A 25,341-nucleotide genomic window follows, 5' to 3' on the forward strand; every position below is an offset into this window, starting at 1 on the left:
TGGTTCATGTTATTTGCTGTGCGCCCATGCGTCTTGCGCAGGATGAATATGTACAAGATGCTCCGTTGCAAGACGCACCACACGGGCCTTTTCCATGACGTCGGCGTCGTTTTTAGCGCGTGCATAAGTAAGGGCGCAGTCCAACGAAACGCACGGCGGCCGTTCACTCGAGCCGTCGTCTGCACAAGCGTTGCATATTGCATGGAGCGCCACTTGCTTGTGCTCCGCCTCCCGGAGCGGCTCCAAAGCGTGGAAGAGCGACGTTTCTGGGTTCAGGGTGCAATCCTGGCAAAATAGCTGCAAAGTGTGCTGCCCGCAAAGAAGACACGTCTCTCTGCTGTACCCATGCGAAAATGCGACATTGGACATGTTTCGCGCACGGATGGGCGGCATTTCGTCCAGCCACGACTGGATGTTGATGCCAATCAGGTTAAAAAGGCGCGCCAATGCAGGAACAATCATCCGGCGAATGTAGTAGTCTGCATGCAATACAAACGTCGGGTCGTCCAGTACAGCGCGCGGATTCACAGCAAGATCATTCAGCTTTGCGCCCGGCGGACCGTGGCGTATCAGAAAAGGGATGCGCTCGCCTTGGTGCGGCACGCAATTCGTGTCGTGCAGCATTTCGCGTGCCGCTAGCGCGGCGCCAGGCGGGAGTTGAGCATGGCTTCTGTACGATCCAAGCCGAACTTGCTTGGCCGTGATGAGGTGCAATGGCGACACTTTTCCCGCGTATATGTTTTCCCACTGGCGTTGGCAGTATCGCTTTACCGCAGAGATGTCTTTGGTGTCGAACAGGATCCGTACGCATGCTTCTTGCATCCGCTGCAGCGCCAAATTCCCATCGCGCCGAATCATCTCAAGTCCTTTCACATCCAGCACAGGAAGCGGTTGTACTATCGACTCAAATTTGTACCCCACATAGCGTTTCTTGGCCACCAGAATGCACGGATGGTACACCTTTTCAAAGTTGAGTTTTACTGGCTCAGGATTCAAACGTGTGACCGCGTCTGAAATCGCGTGCCCAATTGCGAACGCATCCTGCTTGCTCCGGCCGGGAAGGTGGACAAACAGACTGTCTGTATCGCCATACACCACCTCGGCGCCCCATGCTTGCGTACTTTCAATCAAAGACATGGCTCGCTCCAGCGTTTCCCTGCCGCATTGGACAATCGCGTCTGCAATCTCGACACAGGGCATGCGTCCCGAAGCGCTCGCGCCGGCATACCCATACGTGACATTTGCCAGGAGTTTTAGGGATAGTTGCTGCGCATTAAGCCGCCGGTGCAATGCCTTGTCGTGCACCCCATGCATTCCTTGGCGAATCATCACGCGCGTATCCAACACTTCGCGGAGCATGCGGGAAAGTGTACTCTCGCGGATATGACGCTTGACAAACATGAGGCCATTTGGCATGATGTTCACATGCTCGCGCAGACGCGGCAAGAGGCCTTGCGGAAGCGTGTGCTCTGTGAACCCAAGCTTGTACGTGCCTTTGAACAACTCCAAGCGACCAAGGCAGGTAGAGTAGCAAATATTGTACGCAATCATCATCGATGGATAAAGCGATTGAAAGTCCATCACAAGCACAGGGCTATCGTACATACCCGATCGTGGCTCCAGAATCAAAGGGATACATTCCGCTGCGTTTTGCTGGCCCACTTGCTCGCGGCTCGGCGAGGGCAGGATGTAGTTTTGTGCTTTCGTAATGCGCAATAGCACCGACTCTACGCGAAACTGCGATCCGCGAGACAACACTGAAAAAAAATCTGTCCCGTAGATCCTTGCAAATTCAGCCGTGCGGAAAAGCACCCCGGACTTTTCCAGCAAAAGCAGACTGAATGCTATGCGTCGCGCGACGTACGAAATGGCTTTAACCATCGTATTTGCGCGCCCCGACTGGAGCCACATGGTGAGCGTCGCATGCGAGTAGTGCGGAATACGTCGGTGCAAAATATGATGTACCGTGCTCTCCAGGGTATACTGCGTCAACGCTACTTGACTCTGCATCAAGCGCCAAATATTAATAACATGCCGGCCTTGAATGCGCAGCGAGGAGGTTTTTTTGGACGACCAGCTGTCTGGCGGATTCATTGCATGGCCGCGCTTGGCACGTCCGAGCTCTGTACATAGATCGTACTCGTAGAATGCCGATGCACGCTCGGCAAGGTACGCCCAGGAAGAGCGATGCACGTCGTACGCTGCAAGCAAGTCAGGGTCCAACGCACGGACCACATCTACGACAAGATTGAGCAGCTCCAACTCCGTTTCGACAACAGTCAGGTCTGGCAGTGCAAGCCGAACCGGAGTACTGGACACCAAAATGACGTGTGATCGTTGGATGTACAGAGACGCTTCCTTTGAAGCCGAGTCATGCATGTAGGTATAGACCACAGCGGCAATCTCGTCGCATTGCGGATCCGGCAAGATATCGTCGCGTGTACAGACGAGTAGCTCTAACGCAAGCAGTGTCATGTGTTCTTGCAAGCTTTTTTCAATCGGCGTGGCACTCTGAGCCGAGCTGCTGTGCTGCACAGAGCCTTTGTTGTCGATTTGCGAAATGACCTGCTGGCGGCGCGCCAGGCGGCGCGCTTGGTCGTCTGCTGCGTGCTGTTCTCCCCATGCACGTACGCTACGTACCAAAGGGGGTTGCGTATCAAGCTGCCACCACCGCACATGGCCGGCCTGACCGGTGCTTGCATTGTGCCGATCGGGCCAAAATGTGAAGCTCGGCAAGTGCTGCAATGCACTGGAGCGAAATGAAAACGATTTTCCTGCGTATGTGCGAGAATGTGGCGGGATATCTGACGGCGTCGTGTAGTGCGGCGCGTTATATGCAACGTTCGGCAGTCCAAACATGGAAAATGAGTCGAGCACTTCGGTTGTTGTCGGCGCCGGTACACGGAATTCGAACCAGTTCTTGCGCGCCTTCAGGGCGGGCGCTGCTGCCGTTTTCGCGCATTTCGTGGGTGGAAGCACAATGGGCTGCGGCGCGACAGGGCTTGTTGGTGTTTTTGCAGGCAGAATTTGCACTGGTTTATCGTAAGATTCTTGGCTAGGAAAGAGGGACAGTGCCAATTCTGCTACCGTCTCTCCTTGCGACTGAGAATGCACGTATCCGAGATCAAACATCTTGGCAGAATTGCCGTTTGGGGATTCTCGCGCAAGTTTCTCCAGTCCGTTGGGATGAAATAGCGCAACGGTCTCGGACGCGTCGAGAATATATTCGTCCAGCGTAGGTACACGCATGTCCGCCTCACCAAGAGGCTCGTCCTTGATCCGCTCGTCCAAGATAGCCTTATGCCGTTCGGAAGCGACCCATTTCACTTGTGTACTCGCACACGAGCGCTGTGTCGCTCCGTGTGGTGTGGGTGTGAGCGGCAAATCCATTTCCTTGCGTCGCGCTTTCTCGCAATCCCAAAGTGCACGTAAGCTCGGGACCAAAAATCCTTCGCCTTCTCCTCTGTCCTCGGTTCGATTCAGAATCATGCAAGCGTCTACGTCGCATTCCAGCGCCGAGTATGTATCTCTTGCCAGATGGTGCGTATCTCGCCATGATGCGGGGATCGTAGTCTCGTCCCAGCGCGTATCATGCCCCTCTGTGTCTGGCCAGGGATGCCGAAAATGTGCCTGCTTCACATTCATGAAACTGCAGCCATACAATTTGTAGTCCAGCATCCACTGCAGGATAAAAGGGACGTGTGCCTCCATCGGCTGGAACCGCGTTTCCATAACCTTGCCACTCGCGAGAATGGAAGCAAGGCGAATGCGCAAATTTGGATCCACGTATGATATCTTTAAATAGTAGTGCTGCTGCTCGTGGTACCCATAAAAAGGGTGTGCCTTGCATAAATGGATCGCAGCAATGAGCTGCATCTCGCGGTTTGGCTGCTGAAAGGCATGTCCAAATGCGCGGTTCAGCTCGTGCCCCAAGCGCTGTATATATGGCAAGACCACATCAGGCTTTAGCTCGCCTTTGTACTCGACAAAACAGTAGGGAAATACATTATGGATGTGCATGCATGCGTGTTGTCCGGTCGGTGTCACGCCAAAGGCGCGAACTACAGGCACACGCGGCAGCAACGCACTGCGTCGCGTAAATACACTTTGTGCCCTGTCGTACGGACCCGGCGCCTGAACTACATAGTCAAACGTCGTCAGGTACACCCGCAACGCTGGGTCCGCCACCGGACTGGGCATCCGCAACACTCCACGCTGCATGGCCACAGCGCGTGAAGGTCACGTGGTCGCACCCGTCGCCGCGCCGCCGTTTGGGACTGCCTTTTGCATACGATTTCTGTGCGGAGTGTGAAGCTGCCAGCGCGGCTTCGGAATACGTTTATAACCCCGGTATCATGGAGACAGATGAACAGCTGTACCCCATTGCTATTCTTATTGATGAGCTCAAGTCTGACGATGTGACGCTCCGTCTGAATTCGATCCATCGCATCTCGACCATCGCGCTTGCGCTTGGCCCTGAGCGATCGCGAAAAGAACTCATCCCGTTTTTGCACGAATCACTGGATGACGAGGACGAAGTGCTTTTAGCGCTTGCTGAAGAGCTCGACTCGTCCTTTGTCGAGTACATTGGCGGTGCACAATACGCACAGCTGCTCCTCGGCCCGCTCGAAAATTTGGCCACCGTCGAGGAGACGGTCGTGCGCGAAAAAGCGTGCGAGTCGATGAACAAGATTGGTGAGATTATGAACGAGAAACAGGTCCAGGAATTTTATCTCCCACTGCTCAAGCGGCTTGCGAACGGCGACTGGTTTACCTCGAGGTCCAGCGCCGCCGCATTGTTTGCGTCTGTCTACCCTAAAGTGTCCACATCGATGCGTGCAGAGGTGAACAACCTGTTTGCGGAGTTGTGTCAAGACGATACGCCCATGGTGCGGCGTTCATGTGCGCGTGATATGAGCGGTCTCACAAAACAAATGTCCAAGGAGGTGGTCGCCAACGACATCCTTCCTCTTTACCGCCGGCTTTCTTCTGACGAGCAGGACTCGGTGCGCCTGCTGACTGTGCAAGACCTGGTCACAATCGCGGAGATATTTGGCAGTGTGGAGACGCAGCAGCTCTTGCTTCCTTCGATCCGTAGCGCGTTCCAGGATAAGAGCTGGCGTGTGCGGTACATGGCCGCAGACAACTTTGTCAAATTGGCTGCCACTGTGCCGGAGGGTGTGCTGCAAGAAGACTTTGTGCCTGGGTATATTAATCTCATGCGCGATGCCGAAGCAGAAGTGCGCACTGCCGCTGCGGCGCAGACCCCTGGCTTTAGCAACTTGCTGGATCAGGCGACAATCTTGGAGCGCATTCTACCGGTTGTGAAGGAGCTGACTGACGATCCCTCGCAGCATGTGCGTGGCGCGCTTGCTGCGCAGATCAGTGCACTTGCACCGTTGCTCGGGAAAGAGGCCACTAAAGAGCACTTGCTACCTCTTTTTCTACAGCTGCTCAAGGACGAGTACCCCGATGTGCGACTGAATATCATTTCGCGCTTGGAGCAGGTCAATGCAGTGATTGGAATCGATCTCCTCTCGCAGTCGCTCCTGCCGGCAATTATGGAGTTGGCCGAGGACAAGCAGTGGCGTGTGCGTCAGGCGATGATTGAAAACATTCCGTTGCTTGCGCATCAGCTTGGCGTGCAATTCTTCGACGAGCAACTCAGCAACCTGTGCATGAGCTGGCTCGGGGACACGGTGTTCAGTATTCGGGAAGCAGCCACGGTGAATCTTAAGAAGCTCACCGAAGTATTCGGCGTGGAATGGGCGCTTCAGTCAATCATCCCGAAAGTGTTGCAGATGGGCAGTCATCCAAACTACTTGTACCGCATGACGACCATCTTTGCAGTGACAACCATGTCGCCTTCCTTGGATACAGATACAATTATGAACAGCGTCATGTCTACATTGTTGCCCATGGTGCAAGACCCAATCCCCAATATCCGTTTCAATGTTGCCAAAGCATTTGAGACGCTTTCTCAGGAGCTAGCGTCTTCGCCCGAAGGTGTGCGCAATGTCCAAGAAAAGATTAAGCCTGCGCTCCAGGTGCTGAGTGAAGATCGGGATGCCGACGTGCGATTCTACGCGCAGCGTGCTTTGCAGACGGCTTCCATGGTATAGCTTGCATGTGTTTTTCTTGTACCTTTCTCGATAGCCGGCCGTAGAATCGGTGCTCTGTTGCGAACAATTTTCGGCCATCGGGCAGTTGGACGAATCACGTCGCAGCTTGCGCCGTGGCCGACCCACCTCTGATTTCCATCATGTCGGGGCTGTTTGGACTCGGCGCGAAGAAAGAGACGAAAAAAGCGCCCGAAGGGCCTCGCACTTCAGAAACTATCGTGTTTCCGCCGCAGGGATACAAACCCGGGCCGCCGCCAGAGCTACAAGCAGGTGATGAAGAAAAACTGGCGGAGCTCATGGCGTGTGTCGCCGAGTTCCGTGCGGCGCATCCGTGCGATCCGGCGTATGCGCAGCTGGAGGAAGACTGGGTAAACAAGCAAAACATTGCGCCAAGATATCTGCGTGCCGCGCGCGGTGATCTGAAAAATGCAAAGCGCCGAATTATTGTACGTATACTGAGGAGCATAAAGTAACACTACAGGACACAATGCAATGGCGCCGCGGGTTTAAGCCGGAACTGATCACACCTGATGAGGTCGCGCCGGAAGCTGTGACAGGGAAACATGTGTTGACTGGCTTTGACAAGGAGTGTCGTCCGATTTTGTATCTGCGTCCTGGACGCGAAAACACGAAACAGAGCGAACGCCAGATCAGGTACATGGTGTTTAGCTTGGAGCGTAGCTTAGGTATGTACTTTGCTGCCGTCTTACACACAGATTTGATGCCGCCTGGGCAAGAGACTTTGTGCATAGTAGTCGATTTTCAGGGTGCGAGCCTCTCCAGCATGCCGAGTCTCTCCAGCGCTCGCCAAGTCGCACACATCCTCCAGGCCCACTATGTCGAGCGACTTGGGCGTGCATTTGTGGTGCACACCCCCCGATTTATCTCTGCATTCTTCACGGCCCTGTCGCCGTTCCTGGACCCGGTGACAAAAGACAAGATCCGTTTCAATTCGCCGAATATGACCGACTTTATCCTCCCGTCCCAACTCGACGACAACTTTCCCGGAGGTGAATACCCGTACGAGTTCAATTTCCACGTGTATTGGGATACATTGCTGAAACGGTGCAACTTGAACCCCGATGGGACACGCATAACGAAGAATGCAGCCCAACCGACGACAGACGAGCTGCATAGAGCGTGAATAGGACCGTATGTGCCTACATAGCCTACCAAGCGTTGTGCATCTCTACGTGACCTTCTTGCGTTCATCGAGCGAAATGCCTCCGGGGCCCATGTTGACCAACAACAAAAGGCCACCCATGATAGAGAGGGTCTGGAAAAAGTCGTAGCTGGGGTGAGCAGCCAGGCAAAACGTACCGTAAAAAGTCGCGGTGCGGGTGCTTGGCGTGGAACGTCCAAAAGTTGTTGACGGCAACCTGGGGTAAGCGCAAAGATGAAGACGTACGTTGAGGATGCTGAGCAACATGATAAGGAACACGGCGCTCCAGCGTGCCTTGAAGCCCACGGCGACCATAATACAAGCGCCAAAGCCGACAAGCGATACAAAGATTCGCAAAATACTCCACTCGCTGCGCAAGACAAACCCGAGGAACAAGAACACGAGGAGGACACGGCCTGCGAGCTGGAAGTAGATCCTCCTATCCGTCTCGCTGATGCTTGGGATCCCAGCAAAGATGTTTTTCTTTTTTTCTGCAAAGCTGTCAGAGAGCACCATCAAAAGACCGCCGACCACCGACAGGTTGCGCAGGAAAAAGTTGAGGTCCGTAATTAGGCCGTAGCCAAGACCCTGGAACACAATGATAAACAGCAGCAATCCGACGCTGTACTCGGTGAACCGACGAACGATGACCATGGTGGACGCAGAGGTCATGATCTGCTGTCAGTAGGCACCATGCACTTACCACAACATTGATAAACAAGAAGAGATGCGCGATAAACTTAGGCATCGAACGGAAATGGTTCAGGTACATCGCTTGATCATTCCACTGCATGAGGATACGCATCGCGTCCTCAAGGAACGTCACAACAATCAAAAAACGCCCCAACGCAGGAAGGTACGGCTTGATCGGCTGTGACCATGTGTCGATCACGTCTTCGGCTCGCGAAGAATACTCCTTAACATTTTCAACCCAGGTGGGCATGCCCGAACTTCGATCGCGGTATTGCCCACCACTAGACATGTGCGGAGGAGGCACAAACGCAGAGTGCCCGTATGACATGCTGTTCCGGGCACACTCCGCACTGGGTCGCAAACTGTTTACACGAATTGCTTATGTAATACTATGCCAATGGGATGCCTGCGTGCTCGTCGAAGCCGAGTGCGAGGTTGAGATTTTGGAGGCACTGGGTGGCGGCGCCTTTCAAGAGGTTGTCGAGGACGCCGACAATAACGACGCGGTCTCCGCCCGAATGAACTTGAAAGCCGCCGGCCTTGAATCCGTGCTTGAAGGCAATGTCGCTGATCTCCGGAACGTGGGAAAGCAACTCGACAAGCTTTTCGTCGCCGTACTTGGTCTGGAAAAGCTCCTTGACCTGCTTTGCAGTTAGCTTCTCGCGCAGTGGAATGCTGGCAGTCGAGATAATGCCTTGGAACCATGGAGCAACAACCGGCGTGAAGGCTACTTCCACTTTTTGGCCATCAAGCAGCGACGAGAGATGATGCCTCGCTTCGCGCTCGTGGATGTGGTCGGTGAGAGCATACGGACGCACACCGCCGTTCAGGGATGCGGGATCGAGTTTGGGATAGGTGACGGGGCTGCCACCGTCGGTGCGGCCCCCACCAGACTTGGTGCCGGCGCCGCTGTACCCCGAAATGCCAAACACGGTCGGAGGGATACGTGGGTCCATGTAAGGAAGCAGCGGGGCAATAAGCATCTGCGTGTTGGTGGCATAGCAACCGGGGTTCGAGATCAGCTTGGCGCTGCGCAACGCATCACGATTGTACAATTCTGTCGTGCATTAGTACATGGTCTTTCCCATTCAACCGACTGCGCTTGCACGTGTTGGCTATACAGCACGGCGGAATCAGGCGTGGTACGCACCGGGCAATCCATACACCCACTCTTTCTCAAAACGGTGGTCTGCACTCAAGTCCACAATCACGCCGTGGCCGTTCGGCTTCGCAGCACCGCTTTCACGAACGGCATCTACAAAAGGCTTGCAGACGCCGTTGGGCAGTGCCATGACGTATGCATCCGGGGCATCGCCCTCCTCGCCGCTCTCGAGCTTTTTGAGGTCGTCGATGCCCATGTTGGTGTAGGAAATGTCGCCTTTGGTGTAGTCGTTCAAAGGCAAACCTGCAAGCTCACGCGAGCTGACGTGGGAAAGCTCGAGGTAAGGGTGCTCGTTGATCAGCTGGACCAAGGAACGGCCGGTAAAGCCGCGTGCGCCAATGAGTGCGACGCGCTTTGGTCCGGTGCTCGTTGCGTAGCCACGCGTGGAAGCGAGCTTTGCGTACGCACGCAAAGCAAGCTGGGGACGCGCAGCGCTAGCAGACATGGTGGAGTAGGAACGCACATTCGAGGGTTTGCGTGCATTCAAAGGCAAATATGCACGCTCGACGCGGTTGTTGTCCTCGAGGGAGCGCATGATCCGCTCCACTTCGCCTACATCCTGGATACCGTAGTAAAACAGGGAGCGTCTGTTGCGCGTAAAGCTCCCGTCGGCATTCTCAAAGTGCCAGGCGCGGTTCTCGTCGTCGGCACGCGAAGTCCACACTAGGCGCTTGTGGTCCTTGCGAATCATGTGCCAGATACTGTCCACGACATTGTTCATGACGGCAGTGCGCGTCGCGACCATGCGTGAGAGAATCGGGACCTCGCCGGGAGGATGCGATACAAACGCGACGCACTCAAGCGCCTCGTCACCGTAGATTGTGTAAGGGGAGCGCGAGAGTTCCGAAAAGATTTGCGCAACCGTTTTGCGGTTCTCGCGCACCTCTTCGTCATTCTCACGCAGCATGGCGCGCAGGCGCTCGGCACCAACCTCTTCTATCGAGTTGCTTTTGAACAGTTTGTACCCACGGCGGATAAGCGTGCCGGCACCGCTGTCGGTGAACAGCTCTTTTTGGAGCTGATCGACAGAGATGATCGCGACGGAGGACGTGCGCGGAAGGTGATCAAGCAGCTCCTTCATCTCGCGCAGTTTGAGCTTGGTGCCGTACTTGACCCACTCCTGCTTCATCAGGTCGTCGTACTCCTCGTCCAAGTTGATGGCATCGATCAGCTCGCCGGTGCCGCCGTGGACAAGACCGCCCTTTTCGTTGAGGTAGACAATCTTGAGTGGCTCAAGCACCTTGGCAAGCTCGCTCGCAGCCACGTCAGCGTTCACATTGAGGATTTGGCCATCGTCCGAGACTGCCAAGCTCGTGAGAATCGGCAGATAGCCTGCACGAATGGCACTCTCAATCGGCTCCTTGTCCACGCGCTCGATGCGGCCCACAAGGCCGTACTTTTCGCGGTCCAGAAAGGATGCGTTAAATGCACCAAGAGGAATGGGGCGCGCGCGGCTTCCCAACGACTCGAGCTTCTCTACAAGGCGCTGGTTCTCCTCGAGGAAGACGCGACGTGCGACGCGGAGTGTCTTTGCGTCGGTGATGCGGATCCCGTCGACATAGTCCGGCTCTATTCCCTCGCGCTCGAGAATCTCGTTCAGCTGCGGACCCGCACCGTGAAGCACAATGGGGTAGAGGCCGACGCGGTGTAGGAATGTGAGACTCAACGCAAGCTCGTCCAGCTGGTTCGTCAGGATCGCGCCGCCAACTTTGAGCACTGCAAACTTGTTTGCAGTGCTAAAGATGCGCAGATAGCGCTCGACCTCCGTACGTGAAGAGAGCGAATACAAGAGCCGCGTGATGGTATCCTGAATGTCAGCATCGTCAAGCAACGTACCCTATCATGTGCAAGATCGGTGGCTACAGGACTCGGTGAGCGTGCAGTAGCCGTCTTATGCATGCATCGAATGCTCGAGCAAGTGCGCACGCTAAGCGTCGCTCGTCGCAATGCAGACTTGGGCAGGATTGCACGCATGTTGAAAGATACTACGCGATAGACCGATAACCAGTTTTTCGGCGTTGACTCGAATTGCTCACGTGCTTGACGCGTGGCGTGGCCCATGCGTGTTGTGCGCAAGTGTTCCAACCTGTTCTGCGCTTCGGTTGGATCCATGTCGGGGTGGATCGAGTGCGCGCAGGACGGCTTTGGGCGTGCCTCTCAAGCAGAGAGCGGTTCTGTAGCAGTGGAAGCTGCCGCACCACCTGGCTTGGAAAGTTTGCAGGAGCTGCTAGAGCGTAAAGGGTACAAGGAGACGCGCATTGTGTCACCTGTCGCTCAGGCAGTCGCCATGGACGATTGCTTGGAGAATGTGAGTGATTCGTGCAGGGAAAGCACCGTGCATGGGTACCAGGATATGCATGCGTGGATGAAAAATATTGTTGCTTCACAGCAGCAGTATCCCGGCGTAGAAACAATCGACACGCGCGTGCCGCGCCGGACGACGAGCGAGGCTGTGCTGCGCAAGCGAAGCAGCGCAATTTGGGATGCAAGCCATGCGTACAGGAACGGTGCACCGCCCGTGCCGCCGATGCCGCCAGTTGCGCCGTCCTTGCACGCGAGGCTTGCAGCGCCCATCGTCTCCAAGCAGGATGCCCTCGTGCAACACGCACTGCCTGCCAAGCTTCCAACTCTGCACCGGAGCAAGAGCCAGGATCTGCTGCACAAGGCGCTGAAGAAGAAGAACAGTGCACGCTCGCTTGCGCCGGCGTGCAGCTGCGGGAAGCAGGCGCCGTCCGCGTCCCTTTGGCGCCGTCCGACGACAAACGTCGAGCCACGGTGGCATGCACAGGACTGCTCAGTCCGTGTTGCATGGGCGATGGCGACACCCGAGCCCGTTCCGCCGCCGCCACCGATGCTTACACTGTCGACGCCGCGCGGCAGTAATCCGCGCAGACTTGACTTGGATGGAAAAGAGTACACGCCGCGGAGTGCACACGACGAGCCTGTTTTTTTGTTTGGCGAGCAGCACAGCGTCGCGAAGCGTGTTCCTTCTGGCGCACACAGCCCATCCAGGAGCTTGCGGCGTGCAGTTCCCCGCATGCACACTTCTGTATCCTTGTCTGTGGACGGCGCTAGTATACAGGCAGTGCATGGGACACGCATTCCCTCTTCTCCTGGTCTGTTGGCACAACGCACCGCGGAAGTCGACGTGGTACAACCCGCGCTTTCGCAGGTGCACGCGTGTGCAGAGCAAGAAAACGTGCGCACCCATGCCACCGCGTTGTCCAAGTACGAAGCGGCAAGAGACGCACAAACGACGCCCGGCAAGCAAGATTCGTGCACTCTTCAAGATAGTCCCACGCTGCAGCGCAGCAAGCACCGCGGGTCGATGCGTCGTGCCGTGCCACTGCGCTCTGCCGTATCGCTCGCTGCGCTCACCATGCAAGACACGCTGCACCATGACCCACAGCCCAGCGCCAAACTCGACGTGCGCAAGCCCAGCAAGACGCGTCCCGTGCATGCAGATCACCGCGTTTTGCGCCGCACAGACAATGTGCTCGGCGCACTGCCTGTTGTGCACGCTGCATCGCGCCGTGTAGAGAATGTACCGCTGCGCCGAGCCGTACCGACCATGCCCCTCGGTCTTGGCTTTGGCCTCGAGGCCCAAAACAGCGCGCCAAGTGCATTCCTCAAAGGACGTTCCATGCTTCGGCATTCGTGACGCCGTGTATAGTATATGACGAAGCATGTCGTAGATATGTACCTAACGATGCCTATAATTTTAGCGTGTCGGACGGCGGGGCAAAGCCCGACGTGACGTCAATACCAAGGCGTTCTCGCTCAAACGCTTCTCTGTATTCCCGCACGGCCCTGTCATAGTCCGTGTTTCGTTCCGGGTTGGACGTCGCGCTGGGTTTGCGGCTCTGCGACGAAGGCGTGCGCGGCTTGGGTACATCTGCGCTCGTGCCCAACTCGGCTTTTGCTCGATCCTGTCGGATCTGTTCCCAGACACTGGGGTTGCCTGTGTTGTCCTTGCGCAGCTCGTCCCAGCGCGATCCTGTGCCTGTGCCTGTGCCTGTGCCGGTAGGCTGCTGTGCATACTTCGGCGCAGTGGACCAGTCTGTGCTGCTCGCGGGCGTCGGATTCGCAAAGGATGGTTCTGGCCGCTGGGACACAGGATCCGCAAACAAGTCGGTGTTTTCGTCGGCCCCTTTCGGCGGCGTCAACGGAGGAGCACCGTCGCGGCGCCTGTCCTCCATCTTGTGCTGCAGGACACGTGCGAGATGATTTGGGTCCTCTACCTGCCGCAACACGTTGCGGCTGAACGCAATGCCCATCGGGATACAAAACATGGACCCCGCAAAGCCACCGCACAGGGAAAAGAAGACTGTTCGCGGCATGCTTAGCGGATTCTTGATGCGTCTCGTGGCATAATAAGTGCCGGCCGATCCAGTGACGAAGCCAAACTATGGTCAGCACGCGACGACGACGCACCATCCTCGCTCGCCAGACATTCTCGCCGATATGACGAAGCGCGTCCGCTGCCGTTAGCAAACACGCAACGCACCTTCTTTTGGTGTCAGCTGTGTACTGTCCTTTGCAGGTGGTGTGCCGCCCGCAATGCCCATGGCGCGCGCATTCGGCGGCGCAGCACCCGTCGTGTCCATCGGAGCGTCTGCCGTGCACGGCCGCTGTCCCGACACGCTTAGGTAATTTGCTCCACACGCGGCCGTCGCGCTCCTTGTTTGCATGTGAATTCAGCGAGCCAATGGTATGCGTGCAATACTAGAGCGCCGTACAAGGAAGCCCGGCCGACGCGCTACGCGACGACGCGGCACCTCACAGCCCCTTTACGCGCCTTGCCTCGCGACCGCCCGCTCCTTCGTCCATTGCAGTGGTAAGCTTGTGGAAGCAGACGCGTATCAACTTTTACGGGAGAGACTACATTGGTTTTTGCGCCTTCAACTTGCCAAGTATCGACATGGCTGTCAAGGCTTCGCATGGCCCGATTCCATCCGATCGAGGATCGGTGCAAGACGTAGCAGCACGTCCCAATTCGACGCACCAACAGCAAGCCTTGCTGCTGATGCATCGTCTGGGGCGTGCCGCAGAGAATGCAGGACTTTCCAGAACGTCAGATGTCGCTGGGCGCACGAGTGAAAGCGCACTCGGTGCCGCGGATCGAGTGGCGCGCGTGCCGAGCGCGTCATCCGAGCCACACACACCTACTAAACCGACGAAACGCAAAGCGTCAGCGTCGCCTAAGCATCCACATACGCCGCCGTCAGCCGATTTGTACCACGGGGTTTTCGGTGCGAATTTTGCCGCTCTCGAGTCGCCTTCGCGCAAGAGCAGAGACGACAATTTGTTCCGCATCGTGCGGCACCCCATGTCCCCGCCAGAGCCGCATGCACGCGTGCAGCCACGCATGCCTGCTTCGCGCACTTTTACACGCGGCAATGCGAGCGACTGGCTGAATCGGATAGCGTCTTCGCCGCAACTCGGCTCGCCGCAGCGCGCTGGCGCAACAACCGATCTGCACAACTATCCACCGCCAGAAGTGCTGCGCTACGAGCGCCAGGCTGCGTGCTTGCAATCACCGGTCAAACGCCCGCGTATCCATGCGGCTTTTCACGAGCCACCCGCGTTTTGTTTTCCCGCGCATGGCGCGTCTGGGAGCAGCCCGCAGCTGCGCTTGCCGAATGGACACGTCGCCTCTTCGCTTGCGCAGGATCTGGGGCTCTGTGAAGGCAGTCCGCATGTGCGGCACCGCGGGCCTGTGCATTCACATGCGCGCAATGCGTCACTCTCTTCTTTGAGCGATGCGCGCCACGAGACGGGCTTGGTGCCGATCCCTAACACTCCTGATACATTGCGCACTGCGCACGATACGAGGCCCTGGCACAGCCGCAACTGGAGCATGGACTCGGTCCCCTTGCGTCCGTTGCACGCACCGCCGCGCCGGCGTCTCGCGCCCCCGCCGCAAAGCCTGCCTGCGCCGCGTCACGCCTATTTGGACAACTCTGCGCTAAGTTCGCGCAGCTGGGGCAGGGAAACAATTTCCCGTGCGCACCGGCGCTCTGTTTCACACAGCATGGTCGAGACCATGACGCCCGTTCCCGTCTCGCGTGATCGGAGTGGACTTATCACTACTCCGCCCGGCGCCTTGACGTCACCAGTATACCCCGACACGCCCAAGACAATGGGATGTCATTTTCCCTCTGGCGAGTTTCTCAATACGAGTCCCACTCCACAGCCGCGTCAGCGAGCGCCCAAAGGCGCACGCCCGCAACGCGCGACCTTAGCGGCGAAGCCTGGCCATGCGCGGGTCCAGTCAGATGATCTACGCTCCTAATCTGTACGCCCTCCGTAGCACGGTTTGATTGGGCGCATTTACGTCTTGTTCTGTACTGCAGCATGCGAGTAGGCCCAGAGGCACAATGTATATTATTCTGTATCCTACTAGCCGTCGCATTAGAAACGCTGCAACTATTCCGCGTAGTGCGCGGCTACACACGCACCGCGCATTCTTTTTCGAGCCATTTTAGCGCGCGAGCATCGCCCTGCTCCTCCAGAAGCGGCTTGAGTTTCTGGTACACTTCGTCGTGGTAGGCATTCATCCATTCGCGCTCCGCTACAGTCATGAGCGTAGGTTCCATCAGAGATGTCTGGATTGGACACAAGGTAATGTGCTCAAAGCGCAAAAATCCTTTGCTTGTCGGCGGCTCCGCCTCGCCTTGGAGCTCATGCGGCGTGACAATGAGTAGGTTCTCAATCCTGATACCCCACTGCCCGTCCAAGTAGTAGCCTGGCTCGTTGCTGATCACCATACCAGACTTTAAGCCCGTTTCGTTAAACACGGCTCGCGTGCCAATCCCCATGGGCGGCTCGTGCACATTCAAAAAGTGCCCGACGCCGTGCCCCGTCCCATGGCGGTACTCGAGATGATCTTGCCATCCCGGCGCACGCGCCAATGCATCAATTACGTACCCTGTCGTGTTGTTCGGGAAGATGAGGCGGTCGATGGCGATATGGCCCTGCAGCACCCGCGTAAAGCAGCGCTTCTGCTCCGCCGTGGGCGCGCCAAAGTGCAGCGTACGTGTCACATCCGTCGTGCCGAATGAAAAGTGAGCACCACTATCACACAAGTACAGCGTGTTTGGGTCGATCGCGGGGCTCCCCTCGTCCGGAGGCGCGTAGTGAATAATTGCGCCGTTTGGCCCGGTAGAGGAAATGGTGGTGAAGCTCAGCCCTTGGAAGCCGGGCTGCGCCTCCCGAAATGTGGTGAGCTTGTTTGCGCCTTGCGTCTCTGTAACCGTCTCGCCACTGTGCAGCGCGTCTTGGAGCCATGCAAAGTAGCGGACAAGCGCAGCGCCATCGCGCAAGTGCGCCTCGCGAAACCCGTCGAGCTCGACTGCGTTCTTGATGCTCTTTTGGTCCACCACAATGGACCGCACTACAAGCGCCCGCGCAGCGCCGAGTGCATCCAGCACCGCGAGCGATGCACGCTTGCCGATCAGCAGCCTTTGGTCCGAACGCAGGTGCGATTCCATCGCGCGCAAGTCCGTGTAAAAGGCATCGTACGGACGCACCACCACATCCGAGCCCAGATGCGCGCGCACTCTGTCTGTGAGCTGTGATGCGTTTACGTAAAGCCACACCGTGTCCAGCGTCACAATGGAAAATGCGAAAAATACAGGGTTGTACGGCACGTCTGTGCCGCGCAAGTTAAAAAGCCACGCAACTTCGTCGAGCATCGTCGCGACAAAGCCATACGCGCGCTTTTCCTCAACCTCGCGGCGCAGCGCGGCGATTTTGTCGCCGAAAGCACAGCCCGTGATACTATCGGGAAGTGTCGTGATCGGCTCTGCAGCGCGCGATGGCCGATCAGGCCACACAAGCGCCACGAAATTCTCTGTGAGCGGGACGAGCGATGAGTTGGACGCGCGCAGATCAGCGGCGAGCTGTCGCGCGTCCTCCGCGCTGATCAACTTGGGATCTACGCCCACACGTGCGTTGGGCGCAAGTCTTTGCACGAGCCATTCTTGCCAGCTAAGCATGCCGGGCTCGCCCATGCGCATCAGCGTCCACACGCCCGGCTGGAGCTGCTGCGATGCCTGCAAAAAATAGCGCCCATCGGTGAACAAGAGTGCGTCGTTTTGAGTAATGAGCGCACAGCCAGCAGAGCCATTAAAGCCCGTCGCATAGCCGCGCAAGAGATCGGACACGGCGGGGTACTCGCTGGCGTGCTCGTCTTCGGATGGAATGATGTACGCGTCGACATTTTGCTTGGACATCAGCGCACGGATCTTTTGTACGATCTCTGCGGTTTCCACCACACCATTGTTCACAGCACCCATCGTGGAGCGGAGGGAAGAAGAAAAATTGCGTGCAGGCGCACAGTGCTGGAATGCAGAAGCGCTTGGACGGGCACATAAACAGCAAGGCGTCCAGGGGGCGGCTTGTGTGCGGTGTGCCACGCTCAGCACCCAACGCTGCAGCGCGCTGGCCCGAAATGGCATCAAGGGTAAAGGGCCATCGGCCGACTTGCAACAAGATGCCTTGTTGAAAAGGTGGTATTTTTACTATGACCGGTCAAGGTACGCGAGGTGAACAACACCACGCCGAACCATATAAAGCGCGTTGAGTACTATACATACATGGTGTTGATCATTACTGAGCACATGCTCATGCGGTGACGCGCTTAGTAGCGGTAGTGGTCGGCCTTGTACGGGCCGTTGACGGGAATTTCGAGGTACTTGGACTGCACATCGGTGAGCTTGGTCAGCTTCACACCGAGCTTCACAAGATGCGCATACGCAACCTCCTCATCCAGGTCCTTGGGAAGCATGTACACATGACCGCGTTTGTACTTGTCGTCCTTGTCCTGCCAGAGGGCAATCTGGGCGAGGGTCTGGTTGCAAAACGAGGCGCTCATGATAAACGAGGGGTGGCCCGTGGCACATCCAAGGTTCACAAGGCGGCCGTCAGCGAGCAGAATAATGTGGCGGCCGTTCGAAAGGGTGTAGCGGTCCACCTGGGGCTTGATGTTGACCACCTCCTTGGCAGTCTTCTTGAGGCCGGCAACGTCGATCTCAATGTCAAAGTGGCCAATGTTGCACACAATCGCATCGTCAACCATCATCTCAAAGTGCTTCGTGGTAATAATGTCGCGGTTGCCGGTGGTGGTGACAAAGATCTGCGCCTGGCTCGCTGCATTGTCCATCAGGTCGACTTGGTAACCAGCCATGGCAGCCTGAAGCGCATTGATCGGGTCAATCTCAGTGACAATGACGCGGCAGCCGTAGCCACGGAGGGACTCCGCACAGCCCTTGCCAACATCGCCAAAGCCAGCGACGACGGCGACCTTGCCGCCAAGCATTACGTCCGTGGCACGCTTGATACCGTCGACAAGCGACTCGCGGCAGCCGTAGTAGTTGTCAAACTTGGACTTCGTCACAGAGTCGTTCACATTGATCGCCGCAAGCTTAAGGTCGCCCTTCTTGGCGGCATTGTAGAGGTGGTGCACACCCGTGGTGGTCTCTTCCGACACACCGTTGATGCCGGGCAGCAGCTGGGGGTACTTGTTGTGGACCAGCCATGTGAGGTCACCACCATCGTCGAGAATCATGTTCAGCGGCTCGCCGTTGGGGAAGGCGTGGAGAGTTTGCTCGATGCACCAGTTGTACTCCTCCTCGGTCTCACCTTTCCAGGCGAATACGGGCACACCCGCCGCAGCAATCGCCGCAGCAGCGTGGTCCTGGGTGGAGTAAATGTTGCACGAAGACCAGCTCACCTCAGCACCGAGGATGATGAGCGTCTCGATCAGCACAGCGGTCTGGATCGTCATGTGCAAGCAGCCCGCAATGCGCGCACCCTTCAGCGGCTGTTCTTTCTTGTACTTTTCACGCAGCTCCACAAGACCGGGCATTTCGCCCTCAGCAATATGAAGCTCCTTGCGGCCGAATGCGGCAAGAGAAATATCAGCGACCTTGTAGTTCGACATGGTAATGGAAGTGGAACAGAGGGACGCCTACGAGCTACGCGGCTGCAAGCCCGGCCACGTGCGCATTTGCGTGCACGTGGTGATGTGCTGGCTTGCTTCGGCGCCATGCAACGCCCCAAGGAAGCATGCCAACTCGCTGCCTTGACGCAGTTCCACTGCCAGCTGCTGCATAACCGAATCATGTGCCAGCCCGTGGAGCGGGTGTTTCGTATGTGTGCAAACCGACCTGCGTTGGAAGTGACGCACCTCGTGGTGTACGATGCCCAGGGACAACCACACTTGCCGCCGGCGCTAGCGTATGTGTTTTCGGACGTGCTTACACGAGTAGCGAATATACCCCTTGGCATACAGAGCGCAATACGGCGCGTGCTGACTAGTGTACATTGACAATGTATTTGTGACGGGAAGCGAGCATGAGAATGCAGGGCTGTAAGCAGCGTTGGATTTGCGTGTCAGTTGGCATCCAACGCGCCCATATTTAGAGTCTGCTATACGCTTCACGTGTAGTGCGACGGGACAAACTGGGCTAAAAAGATGTCTGGCACGCAAACTAACCGTGCCGTCGTTTTCATCGACTGCGTGGCTGATTGTCGTGATACATGTTGGGTATGTAGCTAGTATTCTTTGCAAACGTCGCGTGCTTTTTCGTATTTTTCTCTTGCGCGCGCCACAAGTTTGCGTACCTTGTTTAGCTCGTGTGGTATGGTGTTGCCAGAGCCTTGCAGGTCCTGCAGCTCGTCTAGCGTTGCATCTGCACTCGCAAGCGCCGCAGCGTGCGCTGGGACTGCAGGCACATCGGCACCAGAGCCTGTGCCCATGCCGAGTGTATACAAGTGCATTTGCACGACGCCAAGATACGCCTTGGTGCATGCCGCTTCCATGTCTTGCTCCGCATCTGGCTGCGCCATTGTATGCGCAAGCGCCAATCGGAACTCGTCAAACCACGTCAACAATTTCGCGCGCGCCGTCTCCGAGGCCATGAGCCGCGAACGACTCGCCTCGTAGATACACACTGCGTACATACGCAAAGGCGGCGGCTCAAACTGTGCATGCTCGTAGAACTGCGGCCAGACACAATCCTGCGCGTACAAACGGTGTGCAATCTCGAACGCCTGCTCAGGAAGACCGGCATTCATGTATACACGCAAGATGGCAGGCGCATACACAGCACGCGCCTCTGCATCGTATGCGTAGATGTCGGACAAAATATGCTGTGCAGCCGCGTGCCGCTTCTCATCGACGAGCGCACGCAGCAAGCTAGCTGTGGAACGTGGAGAAAACTTGCGTCCAAATGCCGACCAGTCATGGTATAGCCGCACAGCAAATGAGACTTGCGTTTGGTTTTTGCACGCTTGTCCAAAGAGCCACAGAAAATGCGGCTCAGTGCGCTCCGGAATGGGCACCGTGGAGGGAAAGTGGGTGCGAATTTGCTCGTACAAGCGCTTTGCGTGCATGTAATTCCGCATTTCCAAGTTCATCGAAAGCAGCAGTGCATGGTGAGCAAATCGGAGCGTGTGTACATCCTGCGCCAGCATACGTGCAAGTACATGCGCGGTAAATGTGCCCAAAAGCGCCTCCCAGTCGTACGCGGATAAGGGCGGTGCAAATTGCGCAAGCTCAGCAGGGATCGCGTCTTTTGCGGCATGGCGCGGTGCATGCGCGAATGCGCGAATTAGCTCGCCGTACATTTGCTCATCTGTGTCATATTCAGAATTCTCGTGTGCCTGCAACGACTCCAGCGTCTGTACAGCCATCATGAGCGCCTGCGCTGCGCCTTTTGCACGTTTCCGCGTCCTCCAGGAGAGAGCAGTGATGACAGCACCATATACGTCGAATGGTGCGTTTGGATCGTCGCGCAGGGTACGCAATGCGACGGACGGGTCGTCGTGCCTGCACAGTACGACGGCGCAGCGGTGCGCAAAGTACGCTGGCCTCGTTGCCGCAAGCCGTGTAAGTAGGGTGAGCCGCGACGCATGCACATCAAGATGCATAGGTCCTTCAGAGCATGCTGCATTTGTGCATGCTGCATATAGTGTGTGAATTTGGTCTGCGCCGAGCGAGGACAGAAATTTTTGGACTAGCGTGCTTTTCATGTTCAAACGCAACGCAAATGCAAGGCGCAGTGCCTCGATTCCAATATCATGGTGCGTATCATACATGCAAGCCTGGATGATAGCGCTGAACGGCTGGACTGCCGCGCCGGGCTGCGTCGAATGGTCCTTGCGCGCTGCGTACGCGTTCAGCAGCAAAAGTAGCGCGCGCACAGCACCGAGATGTGCTAAACGAAAGACAGCGCGGCCAAGTAACGGCGTATCGAGCGCGGCATGCGAGACCGAATGACTGTGTAATAATGCGGTCAAAATTTGGATCGCTTGACTGCGCTGTTCCTCCTTCAGCGCCGTTTGCAACGCCGGATCGTGCGCAGCATCGCACGCAAGCCCGAGTCTCTCGGCACGCTTTAAAAGAAGATAGACGTACCGCTGTTGCATAGAGGCAGACAGTGTGCGTCGTGGGTATAAGGATTCGTGAAACGCTTGTAGTGTATGCAAACGTTTACACACACGATCAAGTCGTGCATATTGCCCAACAACGGGTAACGGACTGGGCCCTTCTGCTACAAGTAGCCATAGCGATTGCCAAAGAGTGTATGGGAAGGTATCGCGTGCTTCCCATTCCCCGCGGTATTGCTGCACGAGTTTCCAGCAGGTATCTTCGTCGTGGCGCTCGAGTGCGTTGGCAAGCGCTTGCAGTGGCGCAGGCCATTCCGGCTCGGCCAGCGGAGAGCTATGTGGCTGAAAGTAGCGCGAAAAAGACGCCGTATGCACTGGGTTCCTGGCAATCCCTGGACGAACAGAGGGGCCTGCTTCGACCTCGAGCAAAAACGCGGCCGCATCCGTCGTCAAAGAACGCGAGACACCGCACCGCATTGCACAAAGAAAAAGTGCGCCGCTCTGCTCGTAGGTACGCCTTGTACGACAATGTGCAGCGCGCACCGCCAACGACGCGTGCATCTTACAACGTACACCTCCCAGCATGCATCGTCAACGAAAAAGCGCAGGTTGCACGTGGCGCCAGTAAGCGGTGTAAATCCCAAGTGCAACAACGCATCGCTACGCGCAGGACCATGTCGCACTTTTCCACAATGGCCAAAGCGCGATCACGACGGATGCCATCGGTCGGCTCCAGCGGACCTGGGAACATGAGCTACTCGCGGAATGCCGCGCCCGTCGCCGCGGAGCTGACCGACGACCAGCGGGCAGAAATACGCGAAGCGTTCGAGCTGTTCGACACCGACAAGGACGGCGCCATTGATTACCACGAACTGAAAGTCGCGATGCGCGCGTTGGGATTTGATTTGAAAAAACCAGACGTGCTCAAGATCCTCCGTGAAAACGACGCGAGTGGATCGGGGCTCATGGAATGGAAAGATTTTGAACGTATCAGTACGTGTCTGCTCTATTGACCCCAGTGGTCGATCGCATTGCCAGCCGTGACCCGCGCGAGGAAATTCAGCGTGCTTTTTCTCTGTTCGACGACGATGGGACAGGGAAAATCAGTGTGCGCAACCTGAAACGCGTGGCCAAAGAACTGGGCGAGAACATTGACGAGGAAGAGCTGTGCGTGTCATGTGCCACTAACAACAGCCAAGCGATGATTGATGAGTTCGATCTGGATCAGGACGGAGAGATTGATGCGCGCGAGTTTGAGCAAATCATGATGGACGACCCGTAGTGCACACCATAGCATTGCATGCCTGATACACACCTCCACTAGATCGTTATTGCGCGCCGCGCCGCGCATTGCTTCGCTAGGATCATGACGGGGGCGCGCAACCAATTCTACGAATTCTACCGCCAGAGCAGGTACGCAAGAAAAGTGTGCACTAATTTCAGTATCGGTATGCAGCTTACCGATGCGCTCGACGAGTTGATCCAGTCGGGCCACATTAACCCGATTCTTGCGATGAAAGTGCTCGAGCAGTTTGACAAGTCGATCTCGGAGACGCTCGCGACCAACGTGAAGTCAAAGGGGACGGTCAAGGTATGTATATACTATTGCTAATGGTAGGGCCATCTGCACAACTACCGCCTCTGCGATGAAGTGTGGACGTTCAATGTAAAGGACGCCATGTTTAAGATGGATAACGGCGAGACGCTTAGTGTCGACCGTGCCAAGATTGTGGCTTGCAAACTTGGCGAAAATGCGAATCGGTGAGATGCGATGTACATAGATACGTTCCCCTAAATTTGCTATGTAACCTACGCCCTATGGGAGCATACCCGGATGCAGTAAATTCTCCATCTCGTAATTCTCCGCAGCGTCCCTGGGTAGGGATCCTGTCGGCCCAGCGAGATCCGGTTCCGACTTAGGCAGGTCCGGTGTTTTTGGTATCGAGTTAGCAAACACCGTGAACAACGGTGCTTGCGCAGACTTTTCCATGTGCGCATGCGGAAGCAGCATGTTCAGCTCCTTGGGGCCCTGGCTAGCAACCGTTGCTGCTGCCGCTGCTGCCGCTGCATTTGCCATGTATCGGTCCGTATCTGTGAGCGTATTTGCGGGCATCGTATCAGATATAATGGCAGGCACATTCGCAGGTGTGCCTGCGCCACTGTGTGCGGCTGCGGCTGCGGCTGCTGCAATCATGACAGCGTGCGGAAAAGACGGAATGATGGTGGATTCGTGCGGTGTCTCTTGCGGCATATGCGCATGCTCTGTGGGCTGCAGCGCGTTCGCCGATCGACTTGCCTGTGACGGTGCCGGCTCTGGTAGCGGTACTTGCTCTCTAGGCAAGCTCCGTTTACTGCTCGTCCGACGGTGGACCCCAGGACGACTTCCGCCGCCGCTTCCGCGGCTAGGCGGAACCATGTTGGGGTCTCCAAAGGGCTCCATGGTAACCACCGAGCCGTCCTTGCTTTTTTTGCGCTTGTTGGACAGCGAGCGTGCATAGCGGAGCCCGCATGCATTGCACAATGTCTTGTGGCCGGTCGGACCGCGACGCCATTCGGGAGAATCGGTTTTTCCACAGCTCAAGCACGCCTTTGTAGACGCGCCATTTGCAGCAAAAAGCGCGTTCTTGTCCATGGGCTCGGTAGAGTTCAAAGCTGGCATGCTTGGTTTGTGTGCTTGCTCGGTGCCTGATCGGATTGGCCCCGTTGCTTGCGATTCGGGGGCCCAGCCTGTATTGTTCGTGTTTGTGGGTATATGCGGTGTTTGTGGGTGGACAGGATTGACAGCAGGGGCGTCGCGTTGCAGTGCAGTACGCTTCTGCGGCACATGGCCGACTTGGACATTGTCGCTTCCTACTTTGTAACAAGCAAAGACAAGCGCACCGTACGGGATGACTACACTTGCGATACTGCGCACCCTGCCAGCGGCCGTGAGCGTGTGCGATGCCTTAAATCGTTGTGTACAGCTGGTCAAGCGGCCACCATTCCCAGCTTGCATGCCTTGGATAAGCCGCGCGAAATCCTCAGCAAAGTAAAAATAGGCTGTGTCGTCTTCCACGCCTCCATCGTGACCGCGGGTCTCTGTGCGTGGCGGCGGCCAGCTAAACAGGATGGTGCGCGGCGACGTGTTTGAGAGAACTTGGAAAACGTAGTCGAGTTTTGTCGAATCGTGGTGTTTGATCCTATGCATGCAATCCCATAATGCACGCGCCTGTGGCTGCGTAAAATCGCTGTTTAGATTCCCGCACGCCTGTTCATGCTCTTCATCGGCAGCGTTGGAGCTGGGAATCGTGTGAAAAAAGCAAAGCATAAGGCCTTTGCCTATCATGTTGGCGACGATATCCTTGTTCGTGTACTGCGCTTTCTTTGGCGGCACATCCATCCCCCCTTCTAGCATGACACGCATCGTGTCGAGATCCGCAATACGGCATCGTATGACACTGCCAAACAAGGTTTGGCTCGCGACAATTTTTTGCAAGTCATCTTGGACATGTGCACGCTCGTCCTTGTGCACAAAATGTATAAATTTGTGATCCAGTAGACCATGTGCCGCCTCCCCGAGCTGGAGTTGCACCGCAGGGTCTAAGTGGATGAAACGCATGTTGCTGGGTGGGGACGCGTCATCGCTGTTAAAAAAAAGTAGCGCCCAAAAGCAGGATGCTGCAGCGTGCTGATGCTTACCAAATGTCTGTATACCGTTTCCTTGCGCATGATGGTTGTGCAACGGACCCATACCGCCTTTCACTGCATCTGCAGCCAAAGGAAAAGAGTTCGGCGTCACGCTCCTTGGCGGCACTGCGCCGTTGCGG

At 56.6% G+C, this 25,341-nt stretch overlaps 14 protein-coding genes across 14 annotated transcripts; 6 read left to right on the forward strand and 8 right to left on the reverse strand.

Annotated features, from left to right (window-relative positions):
- Nucleotides 1-9: 9 nt before the first annotated feature.
- REV3 (DNA-directed DNA polymerase) lies at nucleotides 10-4,221 on the reverse strand (the record flags this gene model as incomplete). Its single annotated transcript, XM_056205913.1, has 1 exon — nucleotides 10-4,221. The coding sequence occupies one exon, from the start codon at nucleotides 4,219-4,221 to the stop codon at nucleotides 10-12; it is 4,212 nt and encodes a 1,403-aa protein (XP_056061888.1).
- A 134-nt stretch (nucleotides 4,222-4,355) lies between these two features.
- On the forward strand, nucleotides 4,356-6,122 carry paa1 (protein phosphatase regulatory subunit Paa1; the record flags this gene model as incomplete). The annotated part of the gene is made up of 1 exon (XM_056205914.1): nucleotides 4,356-6,122. One exon carries the CDS (start codon nucleotides 4,356-4,358, stop codon nucleotides 6,120-6,122), a length of 1,767 nt encoding a protein of 588 aa, XP_056061889.1.
- A 140-nt stretch (nucleotides 6,123-6,262) lies between these two features.
- On the forward strand, nucleotides 6,263-7,266 carry MVES1_001062 (4-nitrophenylphosphatase; the record flags this gene model as incomplete). The annotated part of the gene is made up of 3 exons (XM_056205915.1): nucleotides 6,263-6,568; nucleotides 6,604-6,808; nucleotides 6,839-7,266. 3 exons carry the CDS (start codon nucleotides 6,263-6,265, stop codon nucleotides 7,264-7,266), a joined length of 939 nt encoding a protein of 312 aa, XP_056061890.1.
- Nucleotides 7,267-7,311: 45 nt separating this feature from the next.
- On the reverse strand, nucleotides 7,312-8,266 carry ERV29 (ER-derived vesicles protein erv29; the record flags this gene model as incomplete). Its single annotated transcript, XM_056205916.1, has 4 exons — nucleotides 7,312-7,414; nucleotides 7,443-7,501; nucleotides 7,531-7,962; nucleotides 7,988-8,266. The coding sequence occupies 4 exons, from the start codon at nucleotides 8,264-8,266 to the stop codon at nucleotides 7,312-7,314; spliced, it is 873 nt and encodes a 290-aa protein (XP_056061891.1).
- A 100-nt stretch (nucleotides 8,267-8,366) lies between these two features.
- Nucleotides 8,367-11,113, reverse strand: MVES1_001064 (uncharacterized protein; the record flags this gene model as incomplete). Its single annotated transcript, XM_056205917.1, has 3 exons — nucleotides 8,367-9,034; nucleotides 9,128-10,946; nucleotides 10,976-11,113. The coding sequence occupies 3 exons, from the start codon at nucleotides 11,111-11,113 to the stop codon at nucleotides 8,367-8,369; spliced, it is 2,625 nt and encodes an 874-aa protein (XP_056061892.1).
- Nucleotides 11,114-11,249: 136 nt separating this feature from the next.
- On the forward strand, nucleotides 11,250-12,800 carry MVES1_001065 (uncharacterized protein; the record flags this gene model as incomplete). The annotated part of the gene is made up of 1 exon (XM_056205918.1): nucleotides 11,250-12,800. The coding sequence occupies one exon, from the start codon at nucleotides 11,250-11,252 to the stop codon at nucleotides 12,798-12,800; it is 1,551 nt and encodes a 516-aa protein (XP_056061893.1).
- Nucleotides 12,801-12,852: 52 nt separating this feature from the next.
- MVES1_001066 (uncharacterized protein) lies at nucleotides 12,853-13,746 on the reverse strand (the record flags this gene model as incomplete). Its single annotated transcript, XM_056205919.1, has 2 exons — nucleotides 12,853-13,466; nucleotides 13,647-13,746. 2 exons carry the CDS (start codon nucleotides 13,744-13,746, stop codon nucleotides 12,853-12,855), a joined length of 714 nt encoding a protein of 237 aa, XP_056061894.1.
- A 419-nt stretch (nucleotides 13,747-14,165) lies between these two features.
- Nucleotides 14,166-15,434, forward strand: MVES1_001067 (uncharacterized protein; the record flags this gene model as incomplete). Its single annotated transcript, XM_056205920.1, has 1 exon — nucleotides 14,166-15,434. One exon carries the CDS (start codon nucleotides 14,166-14,168, stop codon nucleotides 15,432-15,434), a length of 1,269 nt encoding a protein of 422 aa, XP_056061895.1.
- Nucleotides 15,435-15,588: 154 nt separating this feature from the next.
- On the reverse strand, nucleotides 15,589-17,439 carry MVES1_001068 (Xaa-Pro aminopeptidase; the record flags this gene model as incomplete). The annotated part of the gene is made up of 1 exon (XM_056205921.1): nucleotides 15,589-17,439. The coding sequence occupies one exon, from the start codon at nucleotides 17,437-17,439 to the stop codon at nucleotides 15,589-15,591; it is 1,851 nt and encodes a 616-aa protein (XP_056061896.1).
- Nucleotides 17,440-17,783: 344 nt separating this feature from the next.
- On the reverse strand, nucleotides 17,784-19,085 carry SAH1 (adenosylhomocysteinase; the record flags this gene model as incomplete). Its single annotated transcript, XM_056205922.1, has 1 exon — nucleotides 17,784-19,085. One exon carries the CDS (start codon nucleotides 19,083-19,085, stop codon nucleotides 17,784-17,786), a length of 1,302 nt encoding a protein of 433 aa, XP_056061897.1.
- A 614-nt stretch (nucleotides 19,086-19,699) lies between these two features.
- MVES1_001070 (uncharacterized protein) lies at nucleotides 19,700-22,012 on the reverse strand (the record flags this gene model as incomplete). The annotated part of the gene is made up of 1 exon (XM_056205923.1): nucleotides 19,700-22,012. The coding sequence occupies one exon, from the start codon at nucleotides 22,010-22,012 to the stop codon at nucleotides 19,700-19,702; it is 2,313 nt and encodes a 770-aa protein (XP_056061898.1).
- Nucleotides 22,013-22,227: 215 nt separating this feature from the next.
- CDC31 (Calcium-binding component of the spindle pole body (SPB) half-bridge) lies at nucleotides 22,228-22,817 on the forward strand (the record flags this gene model as incomplete). Its single annotated transcript, XM_056205924.1, has 3 exons — nucleotides 22,228-22,528; nucleotides 22,555-22,702; nucleotides 22,730-22,817. The coding sequence occupies 3 exons, from the start codon at nucleotides 22,228-22,230 to the stop codon at nucleotides 22,815-22,817; spliced, it is 537 nt and encodes a 178-aa protein (XP_056061899.1).
- An 84-nt stretch (nucleotides 22,818-22,901) lies between these two features.
- Nucleotides 22,902-23,300, forward strand: toa2 (Transcription initiation factor IIA subunit 2; the record flags this gene model as incomplete). The annotated part of the gene is made up of 2 exons (XM_056205925.1): nucleotides 22,902-23,126; nucleotides 23,154-23,300. The coding sequence occupies 2 exons, from the start codon at nucleotides 22,902-22,904 to the stop codon at nucleotides 23,298-23,300; spliced, it is 372 nt and encodes a 123-aa protein (XP_056061900.1).
- A 51-nt stretch (nucleotides 23,301-23,351) lies between these two features.
- On the reverse strand, nucleotides 23,352-25,133 carry MVES1_001073 (uncharacterized protein; the record flags this gene model as incomplete). Its single annotated transcript, XM_056205926.1, has 1 exon — nucleotides 23,352-25,133. One exon carries the CDS (start codon nucleotides 25,131-25,133, stop codon nucleotides 23,352-23,354), a length of 1,782 nt encoding a protein of 593 aa, XP_056061901.1.
- Nucleotides 25,134-25,341: the final 208 nt, after the last annotated feature.

The sequence above is a fragment of the Malassezia vespertilionis genome, chromosome 2 (genome assembly GCF_029542925.1).
Source record: "Malassezia vespertilionis chromosome 2, complete sequence".
NCBI lineage: Eukaryota > Fungi > Basidiomycota > Malasseziomycetes > Malasseziales > Malasseziaceae > Malassezia > Malassezia vespertilionis.